This window comes from Melopsittacus undulatus, chromosome 21 (assembly GCF_012275295.1).
Source record: "Melopsittacus undulatus isolate bMelUnd1 chromosome 21, bMelUnd1.mat.Z, whole genome shotgun sequence".
Taxonomy (NCBI): domain Eukaryota; kingdom Metazoa; phylum Chordata; class Aves; order Psittaciformes; family Psittaculidae; genus Melopsittacus; species Melopsittacus undulatus.
The window spans coordinates 792,284-814,135 of NC_047547.1; the positions used below are offsets into that span (position 1 = coordinate 792,284).

Here is a 21,852-nt window from a genome sequence, read left to right on the forward strand (position 1 = left end):
CACGTGTCTGCGGCCGCGTGCCCGCATGCCCACGTGTACCGCGCGGCGGGGGCGTGGCCTCCGGGAATAGGCGCCCATTGGCTCCACCCTTGGCTCCGCCCCCGTCCACGCAGCCCTTACGCGCGCTTCCACCTGGGCGGGGCCATTGGCGCATGCGTGATGACGCAGGGGCGTGTGTCGGGCCGGGCATACACAGGGGTGCGGAGGGATGGCGCATGCGCAGTGTGATGCGCCGCGCCGCTCGCCTCATGGCCGCCGCCGGTACCGGAGCCGGTATCGGACCCGGGTCCGCTCCGCGCATCGGGACCCACGACGGCAGCTTCCACTGCGATGAGGCCCTGGCGTGTGCGCTGCTGCGGCTGCTGCCGCGCTTCCGGGTACGGACCCGGGGTGTCCGGTACCGCTGGGGTGTCCGGTTGTACCGGGGGTGTCCGGTACCGCTGGGGACTGACCGGGCACTGCTGCGGGTGTCCGGTTGTACCGGGGGTGTCCGGTACCGCTGGGGAGCGACCGGGGCCGAGCACTGCTGCGGGTGTCCGGTTGTACCGGGGGTGTCCGGTACCGCTGGGGTGTCCGGTTGTACCGGGGGTGGCCGGTACCGCTGGGGACTGACCGGGCCCGAGCATTGCTTCGGGTGTCCGGTTGTACCAGGGGTGTCCGGTTGTACCGGGGGTGTCCGGTACCGCTGGGAACTGACCGGGCCGGGCACTGCTGCGGGTGTCCGGTTGTACCGGGGGTGTCCGGTACCGCTGGGGTGTCCGGTTGTACCGGGGGTGTCCGGTACCGCTGGGAACTGACCGGGCACTGCTGCGGGTGTCCGGTTGTACTGGGGGGCACCCTCGGGGCCCCCAGCCCCAGTCTGGGGCCCTGAGCCCACCCTAGGGCCACCCTTCGGCCCCTCCGTGCCCCGTGTGGGGCCTGTTTGTACCTGAGGGTCCCTTTGGGGTCCCCAGCCCCTCTCCGTGGCCTCTGGTCCCTATCAGGGTGCTCGGGCACCCTTAGGGCTCCCATTGGGGTCCCCCTTAAGTTCCCCGTTGTCCCTGCGGGCTCCCGGTTGCTCTGACCCCCCCATGGGCTCCCCAACGTTCCCCCCCATAGGACGCTGAGGTTGTTCGCACCCGGGACCCACAGCGCCTAGCCCAGTGCGAGGTCGTGGTGGACGTGGGGGGGGAGTACGACCCCGAGCGGCACCGCTACGACCACCACCAGAGGTGAGACCCCCCCCGGCCCCATAGCGGGGTCCATGGGGCGAGGAGCTGCATGGGATGCTCCATCCCTGGCAGTGCTCAGGGATGCAGGCGCTTGGAGCATCCCTGCTCCAGCAGAGGGGTCCCTGGAGCCGGATTGGAGCCAAAGGGGCTTTAAGGTCCTCTCCATCCCAGATCCTTCACACATTCCATGCGGAGCCTGCGGCCGGACAAGCCCTGGAGCACCAAGCTCAGCAGCGCTGGGCTCATTTACTGCCACTTCGGCTCCCAGATCCTGGCGGAGCTGCTGGGGCAGCCGGAGGATGGCCCTGTGGTGGCTGCGCTCTATGACCAGGTATGGATGCTCTGGGGGGGTCTGACCCAGCTCCCCCCATGGACGGACCCCATAACACCCCATAGCACCCCATAACACCCCATAACACCCCATAGCACCCCATAGCACCCCATAACACCCCATAACACCCCATAGCACCCCATAACACCCCATAGCACCCCATAACACCCCATAGCACCCCTTTGTCCCCAGCTGTACGAGAGCTTCGTGGAGGAGATCGACGCCATCGACAACGGCATCGCGCAGGCAGAGGGGGAGCCCCGCTATGCCATAACCAGCACCCTCAGCGCCCGCGTCGGGCGCCTCAATCCACGCTGGAATGACCCCAACCAGGACACCGAGGTTGGGATCATGGGGGGAGCATGGAGCCACCCCCCCCCCTTGCCTGAGCCCCCCCCCCATGTGTTATCCCCCCCCCATAGGCTGGGTTCCAGCGGGCTATGGAGCTGGTGCGCAGTGAGTTCCTGGAGCGGCTGGAGCATTGCCACCGGAGCTGGCTGCCGGCGAGGGCACTGGTGCAGGAGAGCATCCAGCGGCGCTTTGAGGTGCTCATGGGGGGGCAGAGGATGGGGGGAGCAAGGGGGGGGGCAGGTTCCCTTGGGATGGATGTCCATGCATGGCCCAAGGTGGCTCCTGGACCCCATGACCCTATACATGGCGCTGCACCCCTCCAGCACCCCTGTATCCTTACACATGATCATGCACCCCTCTATGCTTACACATGGCCCTGCACATCCCTACAACCCATGTCCCTATACATGGCCCTGCACCCTTCCTGCACCCCTATATCCTTACACACAGCCCTGCACCCCTGTATCCTTACAGACCTGCACACCTCCAGGACCCCTAGATCCTTACATATGACCCTGCACCCCTCTATCCTTCCACACATCCATGCCCCCCCATCCCCTATGCACCCCCTCCCAGCCACACATCGGATCCCCCCCATGCCCCCTCTCTGTGCCCCCATCACCTCCCCTTACTCCCATGCACCCCAATGCATCCCCCTGGCTCACACACCCCATAGAGCCAGGCTCAGTGTGAGGTGTGTGTGGCACCAGAGCCAGGCTCAGTGTGAGGTGTGTGTGGCACCAGAGCCAGGCTCAGTGTGAGGTGTGTGTGTTACCAGAGCCAGGCTCAGTGTGAGGTGTGTGTGACACCTGAGCCAGGCTCAGTGTGAGGTGTGTGTGACACCAGAGCCAGGCTCAGTGTGAGGTGTGTGTGACACCAGAGCCAGGCTCAGTGTGAGGTGTCTATGACACCAGACCCAGGCTCAGCATCCCCCGGTGCAGGTGCACAGCAGTGGGCAGGTGCTGGAGCTGGCTCAGGGCTGGTGCCCATGGCAGGACCACATCTTCCGGCTGGAGCAGGAGCTGGCGCTGCCTCGGGCGCTGCTGCTGGTGCTGTACCGGGACCAGGCCGGGCAGTGGCGGGTGCAGAGTGTGCCCACGGGGCCACACTCCTTCCAGAGCCGGTGAGTCCCTTCCCTGGACCCCATTCCTGTCCTTGGGAATGGGCTCTGACCCTCTGCCCCCCTCCAGGCTGCCCCTGCCTGAGCCCTGGTGCGGGCTCCGGGATCAGGCCTTATCCCAGCTCTCCGGCATTCCCGGCTGTGTATTCGTGCACGCTACCGGCTTCATCGGTGGCAACTGCACCCGGGAGGGGGCCCTGGAGATGGCCCGAAGGACACTGGAGCAGTGTGGGGCGGAGGAGACCCCCCCGGGCACCGGCACTGCCAAAGGGACCCTTTGATCCAGGGATCAATGCATGGAATGGGATCGTTGTTATGGTGCTGGGGGGGTCACTGCCCCTTATCCCGGTGTGGGATGGTGTGAGCCCCAAACAAGAGACTTTGGACCTGAAGTGTGCCCCATTCCTGTGTCTGCTGCTCCCCAACACCAGTATGGCCCAGTCTGGGCCCAGTGCAATGGGGGGGTCACTGGGATGCTGGCATCACCACCTCCCCCCCCCCCAAGCAACAGATGGGGGGGGGAACGCATCTCCCCCCTCGCTCCAGCTCCATCCCTGGGGCCATGGGGCCGGTGCTGCTGCTGGGGCTGCCCCACGGCTCCGTGGGGTGCCGCTGCCCCCCCCATTGCTGCCCCCCCCATCTCTGCTGGGCCCAGGGGGGGTCCATCTGCTCCCCCCAACCTTTGCAGGGCTGGTCCAGCCCAGCTGCTGCCCCACATGGGCTGGGTTTGGGGTTCAGCAGGGACCCCTTCCCCTGGAGCAGGATGCTCCAATCCCTGTGTCCAACCTGGCCTTATGGGATGGAGCATCCAAACCTCCTCCATCCAACCCATCCCAGTGTCCCAGCACCTTCACAGGGAAGAGCTTCCTTAAATCCAACCGGAGCTCCCCCTGTTCCAGCCTGAACCCATCACCCCACGGGGAGGAAGAGGACGGCTCGGGGAGGAAGAGCACAGCTCAGGGATGAAGAGCACAGCTCAGGGTGATGGGTTAGGCCTGGCTTTAATCGCATCCCTGAGGAGGTGCCCATGGATCCATCCCATCAGAGCTCGGAGAACAGCGGCTGCTCCCGTACACTGGTGCTGCTCAGGGCAGGACTGGGGCTGGCGCAGGGGCCACGGGCGCTGACGAAGAACAGGGGGATGTGGCTGATGGTGCCTGTGGACCAGCACTGTGGGGGCACAGGATGAGACCAGGATACAGGGGATGCATCCCAGCATGGAGCATCCCCCCCCCCCACATCCCTCACCCATGGGAAGAGCCCAATGGGGCCCCTGGGTCACTCACCACAGTCAGGAGGGCTCCATTCGGGAAGCAGGGATGGAAGGCAAGGAGCTGGGGGTCAGCACCACGTTCACCCCGCAGGAACCCGCTGTGGGGGAGAGGGGCTCAGAGCACGGCCATGGGGGGCATAGGGGGGGTTATGGGCAGGTGGGGAGGGTTGGGATGTGGAGCAATGGGGGTGAGGTGGCCAAAACACAAGTGGATGTGGGGTGAAGGAGCAGGAAGGGACCTGAAAGCCCCAGTCCAGCCCCAGGGACCCCATGCACTGGAGCAGGATGCTCCGAGCCCATGTCCAGCCTGGGCTCAATGGGATGGGGCAGCCCCAGCTGCTCTGGGCCCCCCCAGCACTCACCAGGGCAGGAGCTCGAAGACGGGACTGTTGCGGGTGCGGAACAGGGCGATGATGGTCTGGCTGCCGGGAGCATCGGGGCTGCCTGTGATGGATGGAGGGGTCTCCATGGGAGCTGGGAATGGGGCTCCCAAGGACCCCCCAGTGACTGAACCCCAGCTCCAAGCTCTGGGCAGGAAGGGGTCGGGACCCCTTTGGGGACCCCCCCCCCCCCAGAGCCTGTGTGCTCCCCTCCCTCCAATGCAGAGGTTGTTTCCCATCCAATCCCAGCGTCCGCACCAGGATCCCTGCAGGACCTGCCTGGATGTGCATAGGGAACAGGGTGGCAGCTATGGGGCACCCCCCACCTTTAAACCGAGCCTGGCCCCAGCTTTGGGTGCCCGAGGCAGCAGCAGCCCCAGCCCCACATCCCGGTGCTGCTTTGTCTCTGAATGGCTCCATTATCCCGGTGGCCACGGGGCCCATTGGGGCAACAACGGGAACAGGGAGACCCCGTGTGGGGCTGGAACTGGGATACATCCCAGAGGGATGTGCCCTGAGCCCACCCTGCCCATGGGATCCCAGCTCCTCACCTCGGATGATGGCTGCGAGGCGCTCACCAGTGGGGTCCCACACCATGGAGTGAACGTCTCCTCCCACCCTGCAGTGAGAACCCAGTGCTGGGGGTGATGTGGGGCACAGACCCCCCCCCCCGGGGCATCAGTGGGGCTGGACCCACCTCTCCTCCCCATAGAGCGTCTCAAAGGTGGTCTCGGACAGGTCTGCCACAATGGAAGCTGTCTTGGAGCCTCCCACTTGCCCCTGCATCTCCCCTAAGGCACAAACCCCACTCAGCTCCAGGCCCCCCATTGACAACAATGGGGGGGGGGGGTGTTGGAGCCCCCCATGGCCTCACCTCGGTACTCGGAGAAGGACAGGGAGTAGATAACAGCCTCCCCCAGCACGGTGAAGAGCAGGCGGCTGCCGTCGGGGCTCCAGCACCCGGTCTGTGGGGCACGGAGCCCATGTCAGCACCCGCTGTGGGGCTGGCAATGGGGCAGGGAGCAAGGGGGGATCGTGTCCCGGTACCTGGCAGCGCCCGGTGATCGTGGGCCAGCGCTCACACGTCCACATCTGTGCCTCCCACACTCTGCAGGGCAGGGGATGGATGTGAATGGGGCAATCCCAAAGATCTGCCCCCATCCCAGTGCGCCAGGAGGATGGATCCGATCCCCCCATCAGCTGCAGTGGGAATGGGAGTGGGATGGACACAGAGCCGGGGTATGGAGCAGCTGGAAGCGATGCCAAGGGCAGGAGCTCACCTGAACACGGCTGAGGGGGTGGCTGCCAGCACCTTGCTGCCATCGGGAGACCAGGCCAAGAAGGTGACCCCCCCACCCCCAAACCACTGCAGCTGCACACAGCTCTCAGTGGACACGTCCCACACCTGCAGGGGGTGAGGAGGAGGAGGATGGGGATGATGGAGCCGGGATGGGGCAGCCCCAGCTGCTCCGGGCACCCTGTGCCAGCCTCAGCATCCTCACACAGCAGAGCTGGTACCCAAGAGCTCAGGCAGGTTGAAGCCATTCCCATTGTCTCATCCCTGCATCCCTCATCCCAAGCCCCTCTCCAGGCTCCCTGCAGGCTCTGGAGCTGAGGTTCACAGGGTCCCCCAGTGCCGTGCTCCCAATCCCAGTATCCCAGTGCAGCATCCCAGCCCCACACTCACCAGCATGGCCGTGTCCACCGGTGAGGCAGAGAGCAGGAGGTCCCCACTGGGTGCCCATGCCAGGCTGGTAACGGGGCCGTGCCCAGGGTAAGCCAGCACCTGAGCGCATCCGGATGAGGGCCTATGGGGCAGGGAAGGGCTCAGCCGCCAGCACCGGTGCCATGGGGGGGGCACGGAGGGGCCGTCCCCACCTGGTGGAGAGCGAGGTGGGATCCAGGTGCCAGAGCAGGACACAGCTATGGCAGGCGACGGCGAGGATGGAGGCACAGAGAGGCTTCCAGGCCAGGGCAGCCACGTTGCGCTGCAGGCGATGCTTCAGCGAGGGGATGGTGGCACTGGTGAGGCAGGAGTGAGGCTGAGCCCCCCCAGGCCTGAGCATGGGGTTGGGTTGGGGGGGGTCCTACAGCATCAATGGGAATGGGGGTATGCGGCCCTGGTGCACATCAAGGGATGGAGGCTCCTGTGCTGGACCATGGCTCTGGTTGGCCAGGAGCAGGCAGGGGATGGGGCAGCGGTGATGGGGTCTGCTCCGGAGGAGGGCTCAGCCCATGTGGGGTGAGGGAACTGGGAATGGGATGGGAACAGGAGCACTGGGCGGGTCAGAACACGATGGATGTGGATGGGAGGTGGGGATGGAGGCACCGGGAGCATCCCAGTCTCACCTGCTGGAGTTGTAGACACGGATGGAGTCGTCCAGCAGAGCCACAGCGAACTTACTGGTGTGGGGGTGCCAGGCGAAGGCTCGGATGCTGCAGCCGGCCCTGGGGGGGGGCACCAGGCTCAGCGCCGCGGTGATGGGCTCCTGGCAATGGGGCAGGGCCAGAGCCCCATGGAATGGAGGTGGCTCCAGGGGCAGCAGGGGAATAAAAGCTCCTTTTTGGTGCCGAATGGTACGAACACATCCCAGGATGGGGATGGGGATGGGGATAGGGATGGGGATGGGGATAGGGATAGGGATGGGGATGGGGATGGGGATGGGGATAGGGATGGGGATGGGGATAGGGATAGGGATGGGGATGGGGATGGGGATAGAGATAGGGATGGGGATAGGGATGGGGATGGGGATAGGGATGGGGATAGGGATGGGGATGGGGATGGGGATGGGGATAGGGATGGGGATGGGGATGGGGATAGGGATGGGGATGGGGATGGGGATAGGGATGGGGATAGGGATGGGGATAGGGATGGGGATGGGGATGGGGATAGGGATGGGGATGGGGATAGGGATGGGGATAGGGATGGGGATAGGGATGGGGATAGGGATGGGGATGGGGATGGGGATGGGGATGGGGATGGGGATAGGGATGGGGATAGGGATGGGGATAGGGATGGGGATGGGGATAGGGATGGGGATGGGGATGGGGATGGGGATGGGGATGGGGATAGGGATGGGGATGGGGATAGGGATGGGGATAGGGATGGGGATGGGGATGGGGATGGGGATAGGGATGGGGATGGGGATGGGGATGGGGATGGGGATGGGGATAGGGATGGGGATAGGGATGGGGATGGGGATGGGTTTCCAGCCCTGATGCTGGGCAATGGGGCTGTGTGAGGGGAGGCTGAGCAGCCCCAATGGGGGGGTCCCATCCGTATCCCCCAGCCCTGGAGCTCAGCACTCACCAGTCCACAGCCTGGGAGAAGGCAGCGATCATGTCCTCACTGGTGAGCTGCAGGGACAGGGCCAATGCTGAGCACGGAGCTCAGCACCCCCTCTGGGGAGCAGGGGGGACCCCAGAGCACCCAAACCTGCTCCCATCCCCATCCATCCCACAGCACCCGGCTGACCCCGTGCCCCCCACCCCCCATCCCTCACCCCCATTCCCGAGCATGGGAATACTCACGGAGAGGTGTGGGAACAAGGAGCCGTGCAGGGAGGAGAGCCAGCGGCACAGAGCCAGCACCGAGCTGGAGCCTGACTTCAACCAGTGCAGCCCTGCAGGGGATGGGGCATCAGCACCAGTGCAGGATGCTCCTGAGCAGGGATGGGGATGAGGGAACCAAAGGGATCCCAGGGATGGGGATGAGGGAACCAAAGGGATCCCAGGGATGGGGATGAGGGAACCAAAGGGATCCCAGGGATGGGGATGAGGAACCAAAGGGATCCCAGGGATGGGGATGAGGGAACCAAAGGGATCCCAGGGATGGGGATGAGGGACCCAAGGGCTCCCATGGAGCTCCAGGCACTCACCCTGCTCCTCGGCGCTGCTGAGCTCCCTCAGGACGCCACAGAGCCCCAGCTCCCTCCTGCACCAAGAGCTCCATCAGCCCCTGCTGGGGCACAGAACCGGCCCCGAGCCCCCCAGCCCTGAACCCAGGGACCCCTTCCCATGGAGCAGGATGCTCCAATCCCTGTGTCCTTGAGCACTGCCAGGGATGGGGCAGCCAAACCTTCTCCATGCACCCTGTGCCAGCCTCAGCACCCTCAGGGAAGAGCTGGTACCCAAGAGCCCATCTCGGGCAGGTTCAAGCCATTCCCATTGTCCCATCCCTGCATCCCTCATCCCGGCTCCTTCATCCCTGCTCCCTCATCCTGGTTCCTTCATCCCGGCTCCCTCATCCTGGCTCCATCATCCTGGCTCCATCATCCCTGCATCTCTCATCCTGGATCCCTCATCCCTGCATCCCCCATCCCACATCCCTCATCCTGGTTCCTTCATCCCTGCATCCCTCATCCTGGATCCCTCATCCCGGTTCCTTCATCCCGGCTCCCTCATCCTGGCTCCATCATCCCTGCATCCCTCATCCCTGCATCCCTCATCCCGGCTCCATCCCCCCCTCACCATGCACTCAGGCACCGCTTCCATGTGGGCTCCCGCAGGTGGATGAACGCTGGCCGGGTGCTGAGCTCCGGCCGTGCTGGGGCCTTGAGTGCATCCCGGGGCAGGCTGAGGACAGGCAGGGCCGGGAGCTGCGGGGCCGGATGGGGTCGGGACCGGAGCGGAACGGACAGGGCTCCACCCCCGACCGCGTCCGGTCCCATCCCGGTTCCATCCCGGCCCCATCCCAGGTCTATTCCGTTCCCATCCCGGTTCCATCCCTATTCCATCCCGGTTCTATCCCGTTCCCATCCCGGCTCTATCCCGTTCCCATCCCCGTTCCCATCCTGGTTCCCATCCCGGTTCCCATCCCGGTTCCCATCCCGTTCCCTCTATCCCGTTCCCGTTCCCATCCCGTTCCCATCCCGGCTCTATCCCGGTTCCCATCCCCGTTCCATCCCGTTCCCATCCCGTTCCCATCCCGCTCCCATCCCGTTCCCGTTCCCGTTCCCATCTCGTTCCCGTTCCCTCTATCCCTCTATCCCGTTCCCATCCCGTTCCCGTTCCCATCCCGGTTCTATCCCGTTCCCATCCCGTTCCCTCTATCCCGTTCCCTCTATCCCGTTCCCATCCCGTTCCCGTTCCCTCTATCCCGGTTCCCGTTCCCATCCCGTTCCCGTTCCCTCTATCCCGTTCCCTCTATCCCGGTTCCCGTTCCCGTTCCCATCCCGTTCCCATCCCGGCTCTATCCCGGTTCCCATCCCCGTTCCATCCCGTTCCCCTCCCGTTCCCATCCCGCTCCCATCCCGTTCCCGTTCCCGTTCCCTCTATCCCTCTATCCCGTTCCCGTTCCCTCTATCCCGTTCCCTCTATCCCGTTCCCGTTCCCGTCGCTCACGTGTGCGCTCCGGCCCCGCCCCCCCCTCTGGCTCGCGCTCACGAGCCCGTTGTTGCTCTCGTACTCGGTGACGTCCCCCGGGGGGGGGGGCGGCGGGAACAGCGCCAGGGAGCACATCCCGCGGCGGGACCGCACCGGAACCGGAACCGGAACCGGAGCCTGAGGGACACAGAGACCGGAGACAGAGCGACCCCTGGCGGGCGGGGGGGGAGCGAGGGGGGTGGGCTCCGACACTGACACAGACATAGACATACATACACATACATACACATACATACATGTACATAAACATATATACATATACATACATACACATACATACATGTAGATACAGATATACACATACATAGACGTACATATATATACCTACATACATACACATACACACTTACCTAGGCATACATACACATACACATAGACATACATCCACATACATCCACATACATAGACATACATACGCACACACACACACATAGACATACATACACATATATACACATACATACATACACATAGACATACATGCACATACATACACATACATAGACATACATACACGTACATAAACATGCATACATATACGTACATACATACACACACATACATACACATAAATACAGATATACACATGCATAGACATACACACACATACCTACATACATACACGTACACACATACATACATACACATACATACATACACACATATTTAGACATACATACATACACATACATATATACATACACATACATATTTAGACATACATACACACACATACATACACATATACATACACATACATAGATACACATAGATACACGTAGACACACACACACATGTACATACATACACATCACACCCCATCACACCACGGGTGTCTGGGACCCCGTGTACCCACACCCACTGGTGCGGGGGTCCCACAGCTCCCCATGCCCCCCCATACCCACGTGTGTCCGTGCCCCCCCATACCCACGTGTGTCCGTGCCCCCCCATACCCACGTGTGTCCGTGCCCCCCCCCATACCCACGTGTGTCCCTGCCCCCCCCATACCCACGTGTGTCCGTGCCCCCCCCATACCCACGTGTGTCCCTGCCCCCCCCATACCCACGTGTGTCCGTGCCCCCCCATACCCACGTGTGTCCGTGCCCCCCCCATACCCACGGGTGCCCCATTCCCAGCCCCCCCCCCCTTCCCCCCCCCCGTTATTCCCTTTATCCCGGTGTTTTCCTTCGCGGCCGCAGGAGTTATTTCCATGGCTCCAGGATATTAAATGAACCCGGGGGGGGGGGGGGGGGGGGGGGGGGGGCCGCATTCCACACCCGTTACGGAACGAGCCGGGGGGGGGGGGGCCGTGGTTTGGGAGGCTCCGGGCGGTCGAGCCCTCGGTGGCCACGGAGCTGGGGTTTGGCTCCGGGACCTTGGCGTTGGCATCGGCCCACCCAGGGCGAGCTCAGCTTTGGGGTGAAAACACCACAAAAAAGGCAAAGCCGTGGGTTTGGGGGGGGGTTATGGCTGCTGGCACCGGCAGCCCCCATCCCATGGAGCCGTCCTGGCCACGGCTCCAGCGGCTCCGGTGCCACATGGATGAGGGGGGGGGTTCACCACCGGGCACGGGGGGGGGGGACAGCGGGGATGGGGTCAGTGCGGGAGGGGCAGGAACTGTGCACGCGTTGGACATGTGTGATCCTATGTGCACATGTGTGATCCTATGCACATACATGTTCCTATGCACATACATGTTCCTATATGCACACACATGTTCCTATGCACATACATGTTCCTATGCACATACATGTTCCTATGTGCACACACATGTTCCTATGCACATACATGTTCCTATGTGCACACACATGTTCCTATGCACACACATGTTCCTATGTGCACACACATGTTCCTATGCACATACATGTTCCTATGTGCACACACATGTTCCTATGCACACACATGTTCCTATGCACATACATGATCCTATGTGCACATACATGTTCCTATGCACATACATGTTCCTATGCACATATATGTTCCTATGTGCACACACATGTTCCTATGCACACTGTGTTGTGCTCCCCTGCACGGCTGTCACTGGCCAGGGCAGGTGTATGGGGCTGGGGCACACGCGTGTGCTGCCGTGAGGGGGGGACCCCAAAACTGTCCCACTGGGCCTGGGAACACGGGGGTGGGGGCTGTGGGGTCATGGGGACATAGGGACACAGGTGGATGTGGGGATATGGGGACACCGGGATATGGGGTCACGGGGACACCGGGTTGTGGGGACATGGGGACACCAGGATATGGGGACACCAGGATATGGGGTCATGGGGACACCAGGATGTGGGGTCACGGGGACACTGGGATGTGGGGACATGGGGACACCGGGATGTGGGGACATGGGGGCACTGGGATGTGGGTTTTGGGATCCTGGGAATGGGGAGAGACAGGAGAAAGGGCCCTGGGGCCATGGGGGGATGTGGGGCCACAAGGGGGGGGCACAGACCCAGACTGTCCCCAACCCCACTCCTGCCCCAGCACCCGCACACTGGGGGGGGGGGTCCCGTGTCCCTTCCCCCCCCCCCCCGTGCCTCAGTTTCCCTCGGAGCCCGAACTCGGGGGGGGGGGGGGGAGTCAGATCCCCCCCGAGACGGAGCCGCTCTGAGGTCTCAGCGATCCCTTTATTGCTGGGGGGGGGGCAGCTTAAAAAGGTGGGGGCACACACATTACATTACATTAGCGCCTAATGACCCAGGCCAACCCTGTCCCTGAGCTCTGTGCGGGGGGGGGGAGGGGAGAGGGTTTGGGGGGGGAGGGGGGGGTGTCAAAGTGAGCCCCCCCCCATAATTTAACACATAAATTATAGTCGCTAATGAAGAGATGCGGGGGGGGTGGGGGGTATCAGAAGGGGGGCAGCACCCCATAATAACCACCCCCGACGGGGATGATGATGATGATGGGGGGGGTGTCAGAGGGGGGCAGCGCCCCATAATAACCCCCCCCCGACGGGGATGATGATGATGATGGGGAGGGGGCGGTATCAGAGGGGGGCAGCGCCCCATAATAACCCCCCCCGACGGGGATGATGATGATGGGGAGCGAGTGCATCCTCAGATCTCCAGCAGGCTCCCAGGCTCGGGGCTCCCGTTCTCCTTAACGGGGGAGCCCGGGGCTCGGCTCGGGGGGGACGTTGGCCGCTCGGGGCCGGCTTTGGGGGCTGCGGGCTCGGCGTGGGTCCGCTGGTGCTTGCTGAGGTGGTCGGAGCGGGTGAAGCGCTTGGCACATAGGGGGCAGGTGAACTTCTTCTCTCGGGTGTGGGTCCGGACGTGTCGCTCCAGCTCATCCGAGCGGGTGAAGCGCTTGCCGCAGAAGAGCCAATTGCAGACGAACGGGCGCTCGCCCGTGTGCCAGCGCAGGTGAGCCTTGAGGTGCGAGGCTTTGCCATAGACCTTGCCGCAGCCGGGGATGTGGCAGCTGTGAACCGGCTTCCGACGGGGCCCCCCCCCCGGGGCCGGACCCCCCCCCAAGCGCTCCAGCTCCTGGCAATTGGGGCAATCGCAGGCGGGGCGCCCCGGTAAGGACCCGGCCCCGCGGGGACCCTTCGGGGGCTCCCCCGAGCCCGGTTTTGGGGTCGGGACCTGGGGGGGGACGGGGGCGGCCGTGGGGGCACCGCTGTAAGGGGGGGGGTTCAGAGCCCCGAAGTCGGAGCCGTAAGCGGGCAGCGGGGGGCTCAGCGTGGGCTGCGCCTGCAGAGAGCCCTGCAGCCCCTCGGCGCCCGTCGGGGCCCCCAACCAGCCCCCGTTGGGGTGCACGTCCCACCAGGAGGGGGCGGCGGGGGCCGAGCCCCCCGGCAGGCCCCCCCCGATGCCGCCCTTGTACCAGGAGCCATAGGGATGCGGCATCTCCAGCGAGGGGTACACGGGGGGGAGGCACTCGCCCGACGGGTGCCCCTTGGTCGCCACCACCACGGGGGCCCCCAGCACCTCCTGCGCCCCCGACGGCGCCGGGAAGGGGTGGCCGAAGGGGCCGTAGTCGGGGCCGTAGGGCCCGGGCGATGCTTGGGGGCTGGCGGAGGGCGAGAGCAGCCCCGGAGCGCTGGGGAAGGCGGCGGTGAAGGAGTCACCCATGGCTGCAGGAGGCGGCGGTGGGGCCGGAGCACCCCCGATGTGCGGTGGGGTTCGGGGGGCGGCGTTAATGGGGGTGTCCGGTCATGGCCCCTGGTGGTGGCCTGCGGGGAGAGGGAGATGGGAGTTAGGGGGTGGGGGGGGCGGCCGGTGCCATGGAGCACCCATCAGGGCGATGGGGCAGCCATCAGGGTGATGGGGACCCATTACGGCAATGGGGCACCCATCAGGGCAAGGGGGAACTCGTCAGGGCAATGGGGCACCCATCAGGGTGATAGGGACCCATTAGGGCAATGGGGCACCCATCAGGGCAAGGGGGAACCCAAGAGGACAATGGGGCACCCGTCAGGGTAATGGGAGCCCATCACTGCAGTGGGGCACCCATCACTGTAACGGGGTGCTACAGCAGTGTGGCACCCATCAGTGCAATGGGGTGCTACAGCAATGGGGCACCCAGTGAAATGTGGTAATTACTATAATGGGGTAACTGGTGCAACGGGACACCCAGTATTGGGGTACCAAGGCCCATAGGGCACCCCCAGGGCAACGGGACACCCAATATTGGGGCACCCAGGCCCGTGGGAAACTCAGGACAATAGGCACCCAATATTGGGGCAGGAAGCCCATGGGGCACTCAATATTGGGGTACCAATCCCCATGAGCAATGGGCACCCTCCCCAGGCAGCCCCCCCCCCATCCCAGCTCCCCCGTGCCTCAGTTTCCCCTCCATGGGACCATCTCCCCCCCGGCTGTGGCTTCTCCAGGGGCTCATAGCAGGGCTGTGCCATGGCAGAGCCCCCTCCCCACCGCCCCCCCCGCTCCCAATCCCTGCTCCCAATCCCGGCTCCCGTCGCTTTTATGGCCTTTTAATGGAATTAGGCTGCGGCCTCCCCCTCCCCAGGCCACTTCCTCTCCTTTAATGCCCTTCATGGCTTTCAGCTGCCGCCGAGCCCGGCCCCCCCCGGCATCCCCATTCCCAAGTTCTCCCCTCGCTCTGACGTTTCCCTCCCCCCGCTCCCGTTTTGTGGCTTTTCCGGGTTTTTTTCGCTGTTTTCCCCCCCCCCGTTCCCTTTTTGCTGTGGTTTCTGCTCCTATTTTTGCGCCGGGCTCGGCCGCGGCCGCAGCGCGCTCCCGGTTTTCCAAGGATAACAAGGGCCAGGCCTGTGGCGCTGCCGCCCCAGCTCCTAATTAAAACCAGGGCGAGCGTGGAGCTGAGCCGAGCTTAAAATAGGGTCCAAGGGCCATAAATCAGCGCCGGTTGTGCCCGAGGCCGGGAATGCCGGGAGCTGCGGGCGCGCGCCGGGGCCAAGGGGGCACCGACGGTGGCTCCCGGTGGCCTCTGATGGGCACAGGAGCAGGAGCCCTGCTTGGGTCCTCTGTGTGTGTGGTGGGGATGGGATGGGGTGGGATAGGGATGGGGATAGGGATTGGGATGGGGATGGGATGGGGATGGGGATGGGGATGGGGAGGAGGATGGGGATAGGGGTGAGAATGGGGATGGGACCTGCAATGGGGCTCACCCAATCCCCAGTCCTTGGTGTCTTCTTCCCAAACCCCAATTCCTGGGTCTTGGTCCCCAGTTTCAGGTCCCCAATCCCCAATCCGTGATCTCCAGTTCCTGAACCCCTAAGTTCCCAGGCTCTTGTCACCAGACCCCAACCCCAGCTCCCTAAACCCAGTCCTGGTCCCTAAACCCCATCCCTCATCCCCAATCCCAGCTCCCTAAACCTTGACCCCAACCCCAGGTCCCCAAACCCCATCCACATCCCCAGTGCCTGGTCCCTCTCCCCAGTGCACCCCAACCCCGACCCCCACGGGTGTCCCCCTTCCTCAGTGTCCCCCATGGCCGATGTCCCCAGGGTCACCCCAAAACCGAGCCCTGGCTCCCCCTGTTCACACGGTGGGGAGCACTTTGGGGTCCCACATCCCCATCCCCCCCCTGGTCCAGGTCCTGTGGGGTTGGGGGGGTCCAGGGACCGCACAGGGGCAGGGATCAGGGGATGGGGGATGCCAGGGCCCTGCCTCCTGGTCCCCACGGCTCCAAGGGACCGCAGTGGCCTCTGGAGCCATCCCAGTGTCCCAGGGTGGCCCCGTGCCAGGGGTGGACGTGGCCCCATCTCCATGGCCCCAGCGGGTGCCAGACTCTGGGGATGGAGGCGCCCCTATCCCCGGCTCTAGGGCTCAATGGTGCTGGGGTCCGATGCGTCCCCATCCCCAGCTTTGGGGTGCAATGGTGCTGGGGTCCGATGCGTCCCCATCCCCGGCTTTGGGGTGCAATGGTGCTGGGGACCGATGCGTCCCCATCCCCGGCTTTGGGGTGCAATGGTGCTGGGGACCGATGCGTCCCCATCCCCAGCTCTGGGGTGCAATGGTGCTGGGGTCCGATGTGTTCCCGTCCCCGGGTTTGGGGTGCAATGGTGCTGGGGACGGATGCGTCCCCATTCCCGGCTTTGGGGCTCAAAGGTGCTGGGGATCAGTGTGTCCCCATCCCCATGCCCTGGGGCTCAATGGTGCTGGGGACCGATGCATCCTCATCCCCAGCTTTGGGGTGCAATGGTGCTGGGGTCCAATGCGTCCCCATCCCCATGCTCTGGGGCTCAATGGTGCTGGGGTCTGATGCGTCCCCATCCCCAGCTCTGGGGCTCAATGGTGCTGGGGTCTGATGCGTCCCCATCCCCAGCTCTGGGGCTCAATGGTGCTGGGGTCTGATGCGTCCCCATCCCCGGCTATGGGGCTCAATGGTGCTGGGGACCAATGCATCCTCATCCCCAGCTTTGGGGTGCAATGGTGCTGGGGTCCAATGCGTCCCCATCCCCATGCCCTGGGGCACCCCAGCCCCGTGCACTGCCCGCACCCTGGGGTGCCCCCGGCTGGGTGCGATGGTGCCAGGATGGGAACAGCCACAGCTGGAAATACCCCTTGGATCCAATCCAGGCCATGGAGGGGGGGGGGGGGGGGGTCCCCCCTTCCCGCAGGGATCCCGTTATCCCAGGGGACTCCTCCTGGCCTCGGGGGCTCCTTCTCCTTTCCCTGTCCCGGTGGGGATCCCCCATCCTGGAGGGATTCCCCATCCTGCAGGGTCCCGTATCCCAGGGATGGGGGGGGGGGGTTCAGTCTCCATCCCGGCTCTGGGGGCTCCCCTCATCCCAACGGGTTCCCTTTCCCGTTGGTCTCCCCTATCCCAGGGTCCCTGTCCCAGATGGGGTCCCCATCCTGGAGTTTCCCAGACCCGGGATCTCCCCTGTCCTGGAGCGGGTCCCTTATCCCACAGGTCCCCCATCCTGCCGGGTCCCTCATCCCGAAGGATCTTGTGCTGGGATCCCTGTGCCGGGGGTGTCCCATATCCCAAAGGATCCTATCCCATATGCTGGATACCTGTCCCGTATCCCAAAGAATCTTGTCCCATATCCCAAAGGATCCTGTCCCATATGCCGGATCCCTGTCCCGTATCCCAAAGAATCTTGTCCCATATCCCAAAGGATCCTGTCCCATATCCCAGAGGATCCTGTCTCATATCCCGGATCCCTGTCCCGTCTCCCAAAGGATCCTGTCCCATATCCCAAAGGATCCTGTCCCGTATCCCAAAGGATCCTGTGCCGGGGGTGTCCCGTCTCCCAGAGGATCCTGTCCCATCCCTGTCCCGTATCCCGGAGGATCCCATCCCCTCTCCCCGTGCCTTTCCCTACCGCTCTCCGGCGCTCGGCGCTGCCGGGTTCGGGTCCCGGGGTCCGGGGGTCGCTCGCAGGAGGCGGCTCCGCTGCCGCTGCCCCTGCCCCGCTCTGCGCTGCCGCGGGGCTGGGCCGGGCCGGGACCGGCGACGGGAGCCCGGCCCCGAACCGCCCCTCGACGGGGGGGGGGGGGGGGGGGAGACCGGGGGGGGAAGGGGAAGAGGCTGGAAAAGAGGAAGAAGGAGTTGGAAGAGGGAGAGAAACTGGGAGGGAAAAGGGGAAGGAGGGATGGGAAGGAAAGGGATGGAGGGGAAAGGGATGGAGGGGAAAGGGAAGGAGGGGAAAGGGATGGAAATCGGGGGGGAAGAAGGAAAAGAAAGGAAAACAGGGAAAGGAGGGGAAGGGAAGGGAAGGGAAGGGAAGGGAAGGGAAGGGAAGGGAAGGGAAGGGAAGGGAAGGGAAGGGAAGGGAAGGGAAGGGAAGGGAAGGGAAAGGAAAAGGGAAAGGGAAGGAAATGAAAGGGAAAGAAAGAGAAGGAAAGGGAAGGAAAGGAAAGAAAAGGGAAAGGGAAGGAAAGGAAAGGAAAGGAAAGGAAAGGAAAGGAAAGGAAAGGAAAGGAAAGGAAAGGAAAGGAAAGGAAAGGAAAGGAAAGGAAAGGAAAGGAAAGGAAAGGAAAGGAAAGGAAAGGAAAGGAAAGGAAAGGAAAGGAAAGGAAAAGAAATAGTGGGAGGCTGAAGCTAAGGGAGGGAGGTGGAAGCTGAGATACAGGGACTGGGATGGGGTGGGAAGAGTGGAGTGGGAAGGGGAAAGGGAAGGGTGGAGAAGGAAAGGGAAGGGAAGAGGGTAGAGGAAGGGAAAGGGGAAAAGGAAAAGAAGGGAGAAGAGGCTGGGGAGGAAAGGGGGAAGAGAGAGGAAAGGGAGGGGAGAAAGGGAAAGGGAAAGGGAAAGGAATGGATGAGAAAAGTGCTGGGAAAGAGGGAAGGGAAGAGGCAGAACAGGGAAGAGCTGGACAGGGAGGGGGAAAGGAACAAGGGGGACCTGGGACTCGTGACCCCGCGTCTGTGGGGGGAGATGGGGCAAACCCACCCCAAAACAGTGTCCGTGGGGCTGAGGGTCTGGGATGGGGGGGACACAGGGACAGGATAGACAGGGAACAGGGATGGGAACAGGATGGAGATGGAGCAGAGACGGGATGGAGATGGGATGTGAATGGGAGCAAGAATGAGGACTTGAGGAAGGGATGGGAATGAAGCAGGGATGGGGACAAGAGGAGGCCAGGGACAGGGATGGGATGAGGATGGGAGCAGGGACAGGGATGGGAAGTGAAGGGGAGCAGGAATGGGGATGGGATATGGATGGGAGAAGGGCTAGGGATGAGATGTGGATGGGAACAGGCATGGGGACTGGAGGGGACCAGGGATGGAGCTGGAGGTACCAGGGATGGAGCTGGAGGTACCAGGGCTGGGGATAGGAGCTGTGGATGGAGTGGGATAGAGCAGGGATGGGGCTGGGGATGCCCGTGCCTCAGTTTCCCTGCTCCCAAGGGTTTATTCCCAACCTCGCTCCTTTCCCCCCCCTTTCCCCTCCCCCTTCCCCTTTTCCTCCCTGTTTCCCCCCCCTTCCCCCTCCGTTTCCCCCTTTCCCTCCGGTTCCCATCCAAGGCCGTTCGGAGCCAGCGGGTCCCTTTCCCAGCCCTGACTCAGGGTTTTCCGCTCCGGAGCCGCCGGCGCCGCGGCCGCAACCACCGCGCCCCCCCCCCCCCCCCCCCCCCCCAAACTGCAACCTCACTGGGCTCCACCGCCCGCAAACTGGGAGCGAACTGGGATGGATCCATCCCGGGGGGGGGAATTGGGGCACCGGGGCCCCCACAATTACCTGGGGGTCTGGGGGAGGATGGGGAAGGGGGAACATGGGGGGGGCTCCTCCATGGCTCCGGTTTTGTGTCCCCCTACGGGTGTCCACTCACCTGCCCTGTGTCCATCCCTCCCTTCATCCCTTTCTCCCTCCATTCCTTCATTTCTCCTTCCCTTTTTCCCTTCCTCCATTCTCCATCTCTCTTTCTCTCCATCCATTTGTCCATTATCCTTCCCTCCTTCCCTCCCTTCTCCCTCCCTCCATCCATCCATCTCTCCATCCATCATCCATCTGTCATCCCTCCCTCCCTCCCATCCATCCATCCATCCTTCATCCCTCACATCTATCCCTATCTCTTTCCTTCCCTCCCTCCCTCCTTCCTTCCTCCATCCATCCATCCATCTGCCATCCATCCATCCATCCATCCATCCTCCATCCCTCCCATCTATCCCTCTTTCCCTCCCTCCCTCCCTACTTCCTCCACCCATCCATCCATCCATCCCATCTATTCCTCTCTCTTTCCCTTCCTCCCTCCCTCCCATCATCCATCCATCCATCCCATCTCTCCTTCTCTCCCTCCTTCCCTCCCCATCCATCCCCGTTATCCCTCCCTCCCTTTCTCCCTCCCCATCCATCCCCGTTATCCCTCTCTCCCTCCCTCCCTCCCCATCCATCCCCGTTATCCCTCCCTCCCTTTCTCCCTCCCCATCCATCCCCGTTATCCCTCTCTCCCTCCCCTCATCCCCCCCCATCTCCCAGCCCGGCTCGAGCCTGGGGGGTCTCAGCGGGACGGGCCCTGCCCCGGCCCCCCCGCTGCGGTTGAGCCAGAGCCGGGGCTGGGCCGGGGGCACCGCGGCCTTCAAAGGGAGCAGTGGGAATGGGTTCCATGTGTGCGGGGGGCGGCACCGGGAATGGGGACTGGGGGCACTGGGAACGGGGAGCACTGGGAATGGGGACTGGGGGCACTGGGAACGGGGAGAACTGGGAACGGGGAGTGCTGGAAATGGGGACTGGGAGCACTGGGAACGGGGAGCACTGGGAACGGGGAGGGCTGGGAACGGGGAGCACTGGGAACGGGGAGCACTGGGAATGGGGAGCACTGGGAACGGGGAGCGCTGGGAACAGGGAGCCCTGGGAATGGGGATTGGGAGCACTGGGAATGGGGAGCACTGGGAACGGGGAGCACTGGGAATGGGGAGCACTGGGAACAGGGAGCACTGGGAATGGGGAGCACTGGGAATGGGAAGCCCTGGGGGCACTGGGAATGGGGACTGGGAGCACTGGGAATGGGAAGCACTGGGGGCACTGGGAATGGGGACTGGGAGCACTGGGAATGGGAACAGGGAGCACTGGGAATGGCAACTGGTGGCACTAGGGATGTGGTACCCGGCCCATAGCACAGTGCCCCTGAGCCCCCCCTCATAAAGTGCCCCCCCCAGTGTCCCCTCCGATGACAGCGTCCCTCGTGTCCAACCCCCTTGTCCCTGTGCTCCCCCCATTCCCCATGTCCCCCCCATTCCCTGTGCCCCCCACATTTCCTGTGTCCCCCCCATTCCCCGTGTCCCCCCATTCCCCATGTCCCCCCCATTCCCTGTGCCCCCCACATTTCCTGTGTCCCCCCCAATTCCCCGTGTCCCCCCTATTCCCTGTGCCCTCCCCTTGTCGCCGTGTCCCCCCCATTTCTCGTGCCACCCCTTTGGCCCCTTGCTCCCCAATTCCCTGTGCCCCCCAATTCCCTTGCCCCCCCTTGTCCCCGTGTCTCCCCCTGCTCACAGGCCCCCATTCCCCTGCCCCCCCCATTCCCTGTGCCCCCCCATTCCCTTGCCCCCCCTTTCCCCCCCCAGCCCCCCCATTCCCCTGCCCCCCCATTCCCCTGCCCCCCCATTCCCTGTGCCCCCCCATTCCCTGTGCCCCCCCATTCCCTTGCCCCCCCTTTCCCCCCCCCAGCCCCCCCATTCCCTGTGCCCCCCATTCCCCTGCCCCCCCCGTTCCCCTCCCCCCCCGTGCCCCCCCCATTCCCCTCCTCCCCCGTGCCCCCCCCATTCCCTTCCCCCCCCGGTGCCCCCCCCATTCCCTTCCCCCCCCGGTGCCCCCCCCTCTCCCCGCCCCCCCCTCCCGGATGTTTCCCTTGCGGTCGGAGGCCCCGAAATAGCGGCGGCCTCAGCCCTGCGGCTGCGCCGGGAGCGGCTCCAGCGCCCGCGGGCTCCGG

General features: G+C 64.0%; 3 protein-coding genes across 4 annotated transcripts; 1 reads left to right on the forward strand and 2 right to left on the reverse strand.

Moving 5' to 3' along the window:
• Positions 1 to 182: 182 nt before the first annotated feature.
• MYG1 (MYG1 exonuclease) lies at positions 183 to 3,405 on the forward strand. Its single transcript, XM_034071642.1, has 7 exons — positions 183 to 377; positions 1,099 to 1,211; positions 1,383 to 1,542; positions 1,735 to 1,884; positions 1,965 to 2,087; positions 2,835 to 3,016; positions 3,084 to 3,405. Exons 1-7 carry the CDS (start codon positions 216 to 218, stop codon positions 3,292 to 3,294), a joined length of 1,101 nt encoding a protein of 366 aa, XP_033927533.1. The 5' UTR covers positions 183 to 215; the 3' UTR covers positions 3,295 to 3,405.
• A 590-nt stretch (positions 3,406 to 3,995) lies between these two features.
• AAAS (aladin WD repeat nucleoporin) lies at positions 3,996 to 10,161 on the reverse strand. The gene is made up of 16 exons (XM_034071640.1): positions 10,010 to 10,161; positions 9,137 to 9,264; positions 8,545 to 8,600; positions 8,198 to 8,289; positions 7,977 to 8,023; positions 7,016 to 7,114; positions 6,545 to 6,688; positions 6,354 to 6,474; positions 5,947 to 6,071; positions 5,714 to 5,774; positions 5,541 to 5,631; positions 5,364 to 5,457; positions 5,218 to 5,285; positions 4,649 to 4,730; positions 4,300 to 4,384; positions 3,996 to 4,183 (listed from the first exon to the last, which is right to left on the reverse strand). Exons 1-16 carry the CDS (start codon positions 10,124 to 10,126, stop codon positions 4,055 to 4,057), a joined length of 1,539 nt encoding a protein of 512 aa, XP_033927531.1. The 5' UTR covers positions 10,127 to 10,161; the 3' UTR covers positions 3,996 to 4,054.
• A 2,683-nt stretch (positions 10,162 to 12,844) lies between these two features.
• Positions 12,845 to 17,937, reverse strand: SP7 (Sp7 transcription factor). 2 transcript variants are annotated; one of them, XM_034071643.1, is made up of 2 exons: positions 17,808 to 17,937; positions 12,845 to 14,225 (listed from the first exon to the last, which is right to left on the reverse strand). In XM_034071643.1, the coding sequence occupies exon 2, from the start codon at positions 14,122 to 14,124 to the stop codon at positions 13,108 to 13,110; it is 1,017 nt and encodes a 338-aa protein (XP_033927534.1). In that variant the 5' UTR covers positions 14,125 to 14,225; positions 17,808 to 17,937; the 3' UTR covers positions 12,845 to 13,107. The 2 variants fall into 2 exon arrangements, with proteins under 2 accessions (XP_033927534.1, XP_033927535.1); XM_034071644.1 differs by lacking the exon at positions 17,808 to 17,937 and adding an exon at positions 15,642 to 15,742.
• Between the last annotated feature and the right edge of the window lie 3,915 nt (positions 17,938 to 21,852).

What these genes read in the sequence shown, in the direction of transcription:
- MYG1 (XM_034071642.1), top strand. Translation starts at nt 216, where the DNA reads ATGCGCAGTGTGATGCGCCGCGCCGCTCGCCTCATGGCCGCCGCCGGT. An exon ending in CGCTACGACCACCACCAGAG is followed by an intron (nt 1,212 to 1,382) that starts GTGAGACCCCCC and finishes TCTCCATCCCAG; the next exon opens with ATCCTTCACACATTCCATGC. An exon ending in ACCCCAACCAGGACACCGAG is followed by an intron (nt 1,885 to 1,964) that starts GTTGGGATCATG and finishes CCCCCCCCATAG; the next exon opens with GCTGGGTTCCAGCGGGCTAT.
- SP7 (XM_034071643.1), bottom strand. Translation starts at nt 14,124, where the DNA reads ATGGGTGACTCCTTCACCGCCGCCTTCCCCAGCGCTCCGGGGCTGCTC.
- AAAS (XM_034071640.1), bottom strand. Translation starts at nt 10,126, where the DNA reads ATGTGCTCCCTGGCGCTGTTCCCGCCGCCCCCCCCCCCGGGGGACGTC. An exon ending in AAGCGGTGCCTGAGTGCATG is followed by an intron (nt 8,601 to 9,136) that starts GTGAGGGGGGGA and finishes CTCTTGGTGCAG; the next exon opens with GAGGGAGCTGGGGCTCTGTG. An exon ending in TTCTCCCAGGCTGTGGACTG is followed by an intron (nt 7,115 to 7,976) that starts GTGAGTGCTGAG and finishes GCCCCCCCCCAG; the next exon opens with GGCCGGCTGCAGCATCCGAG.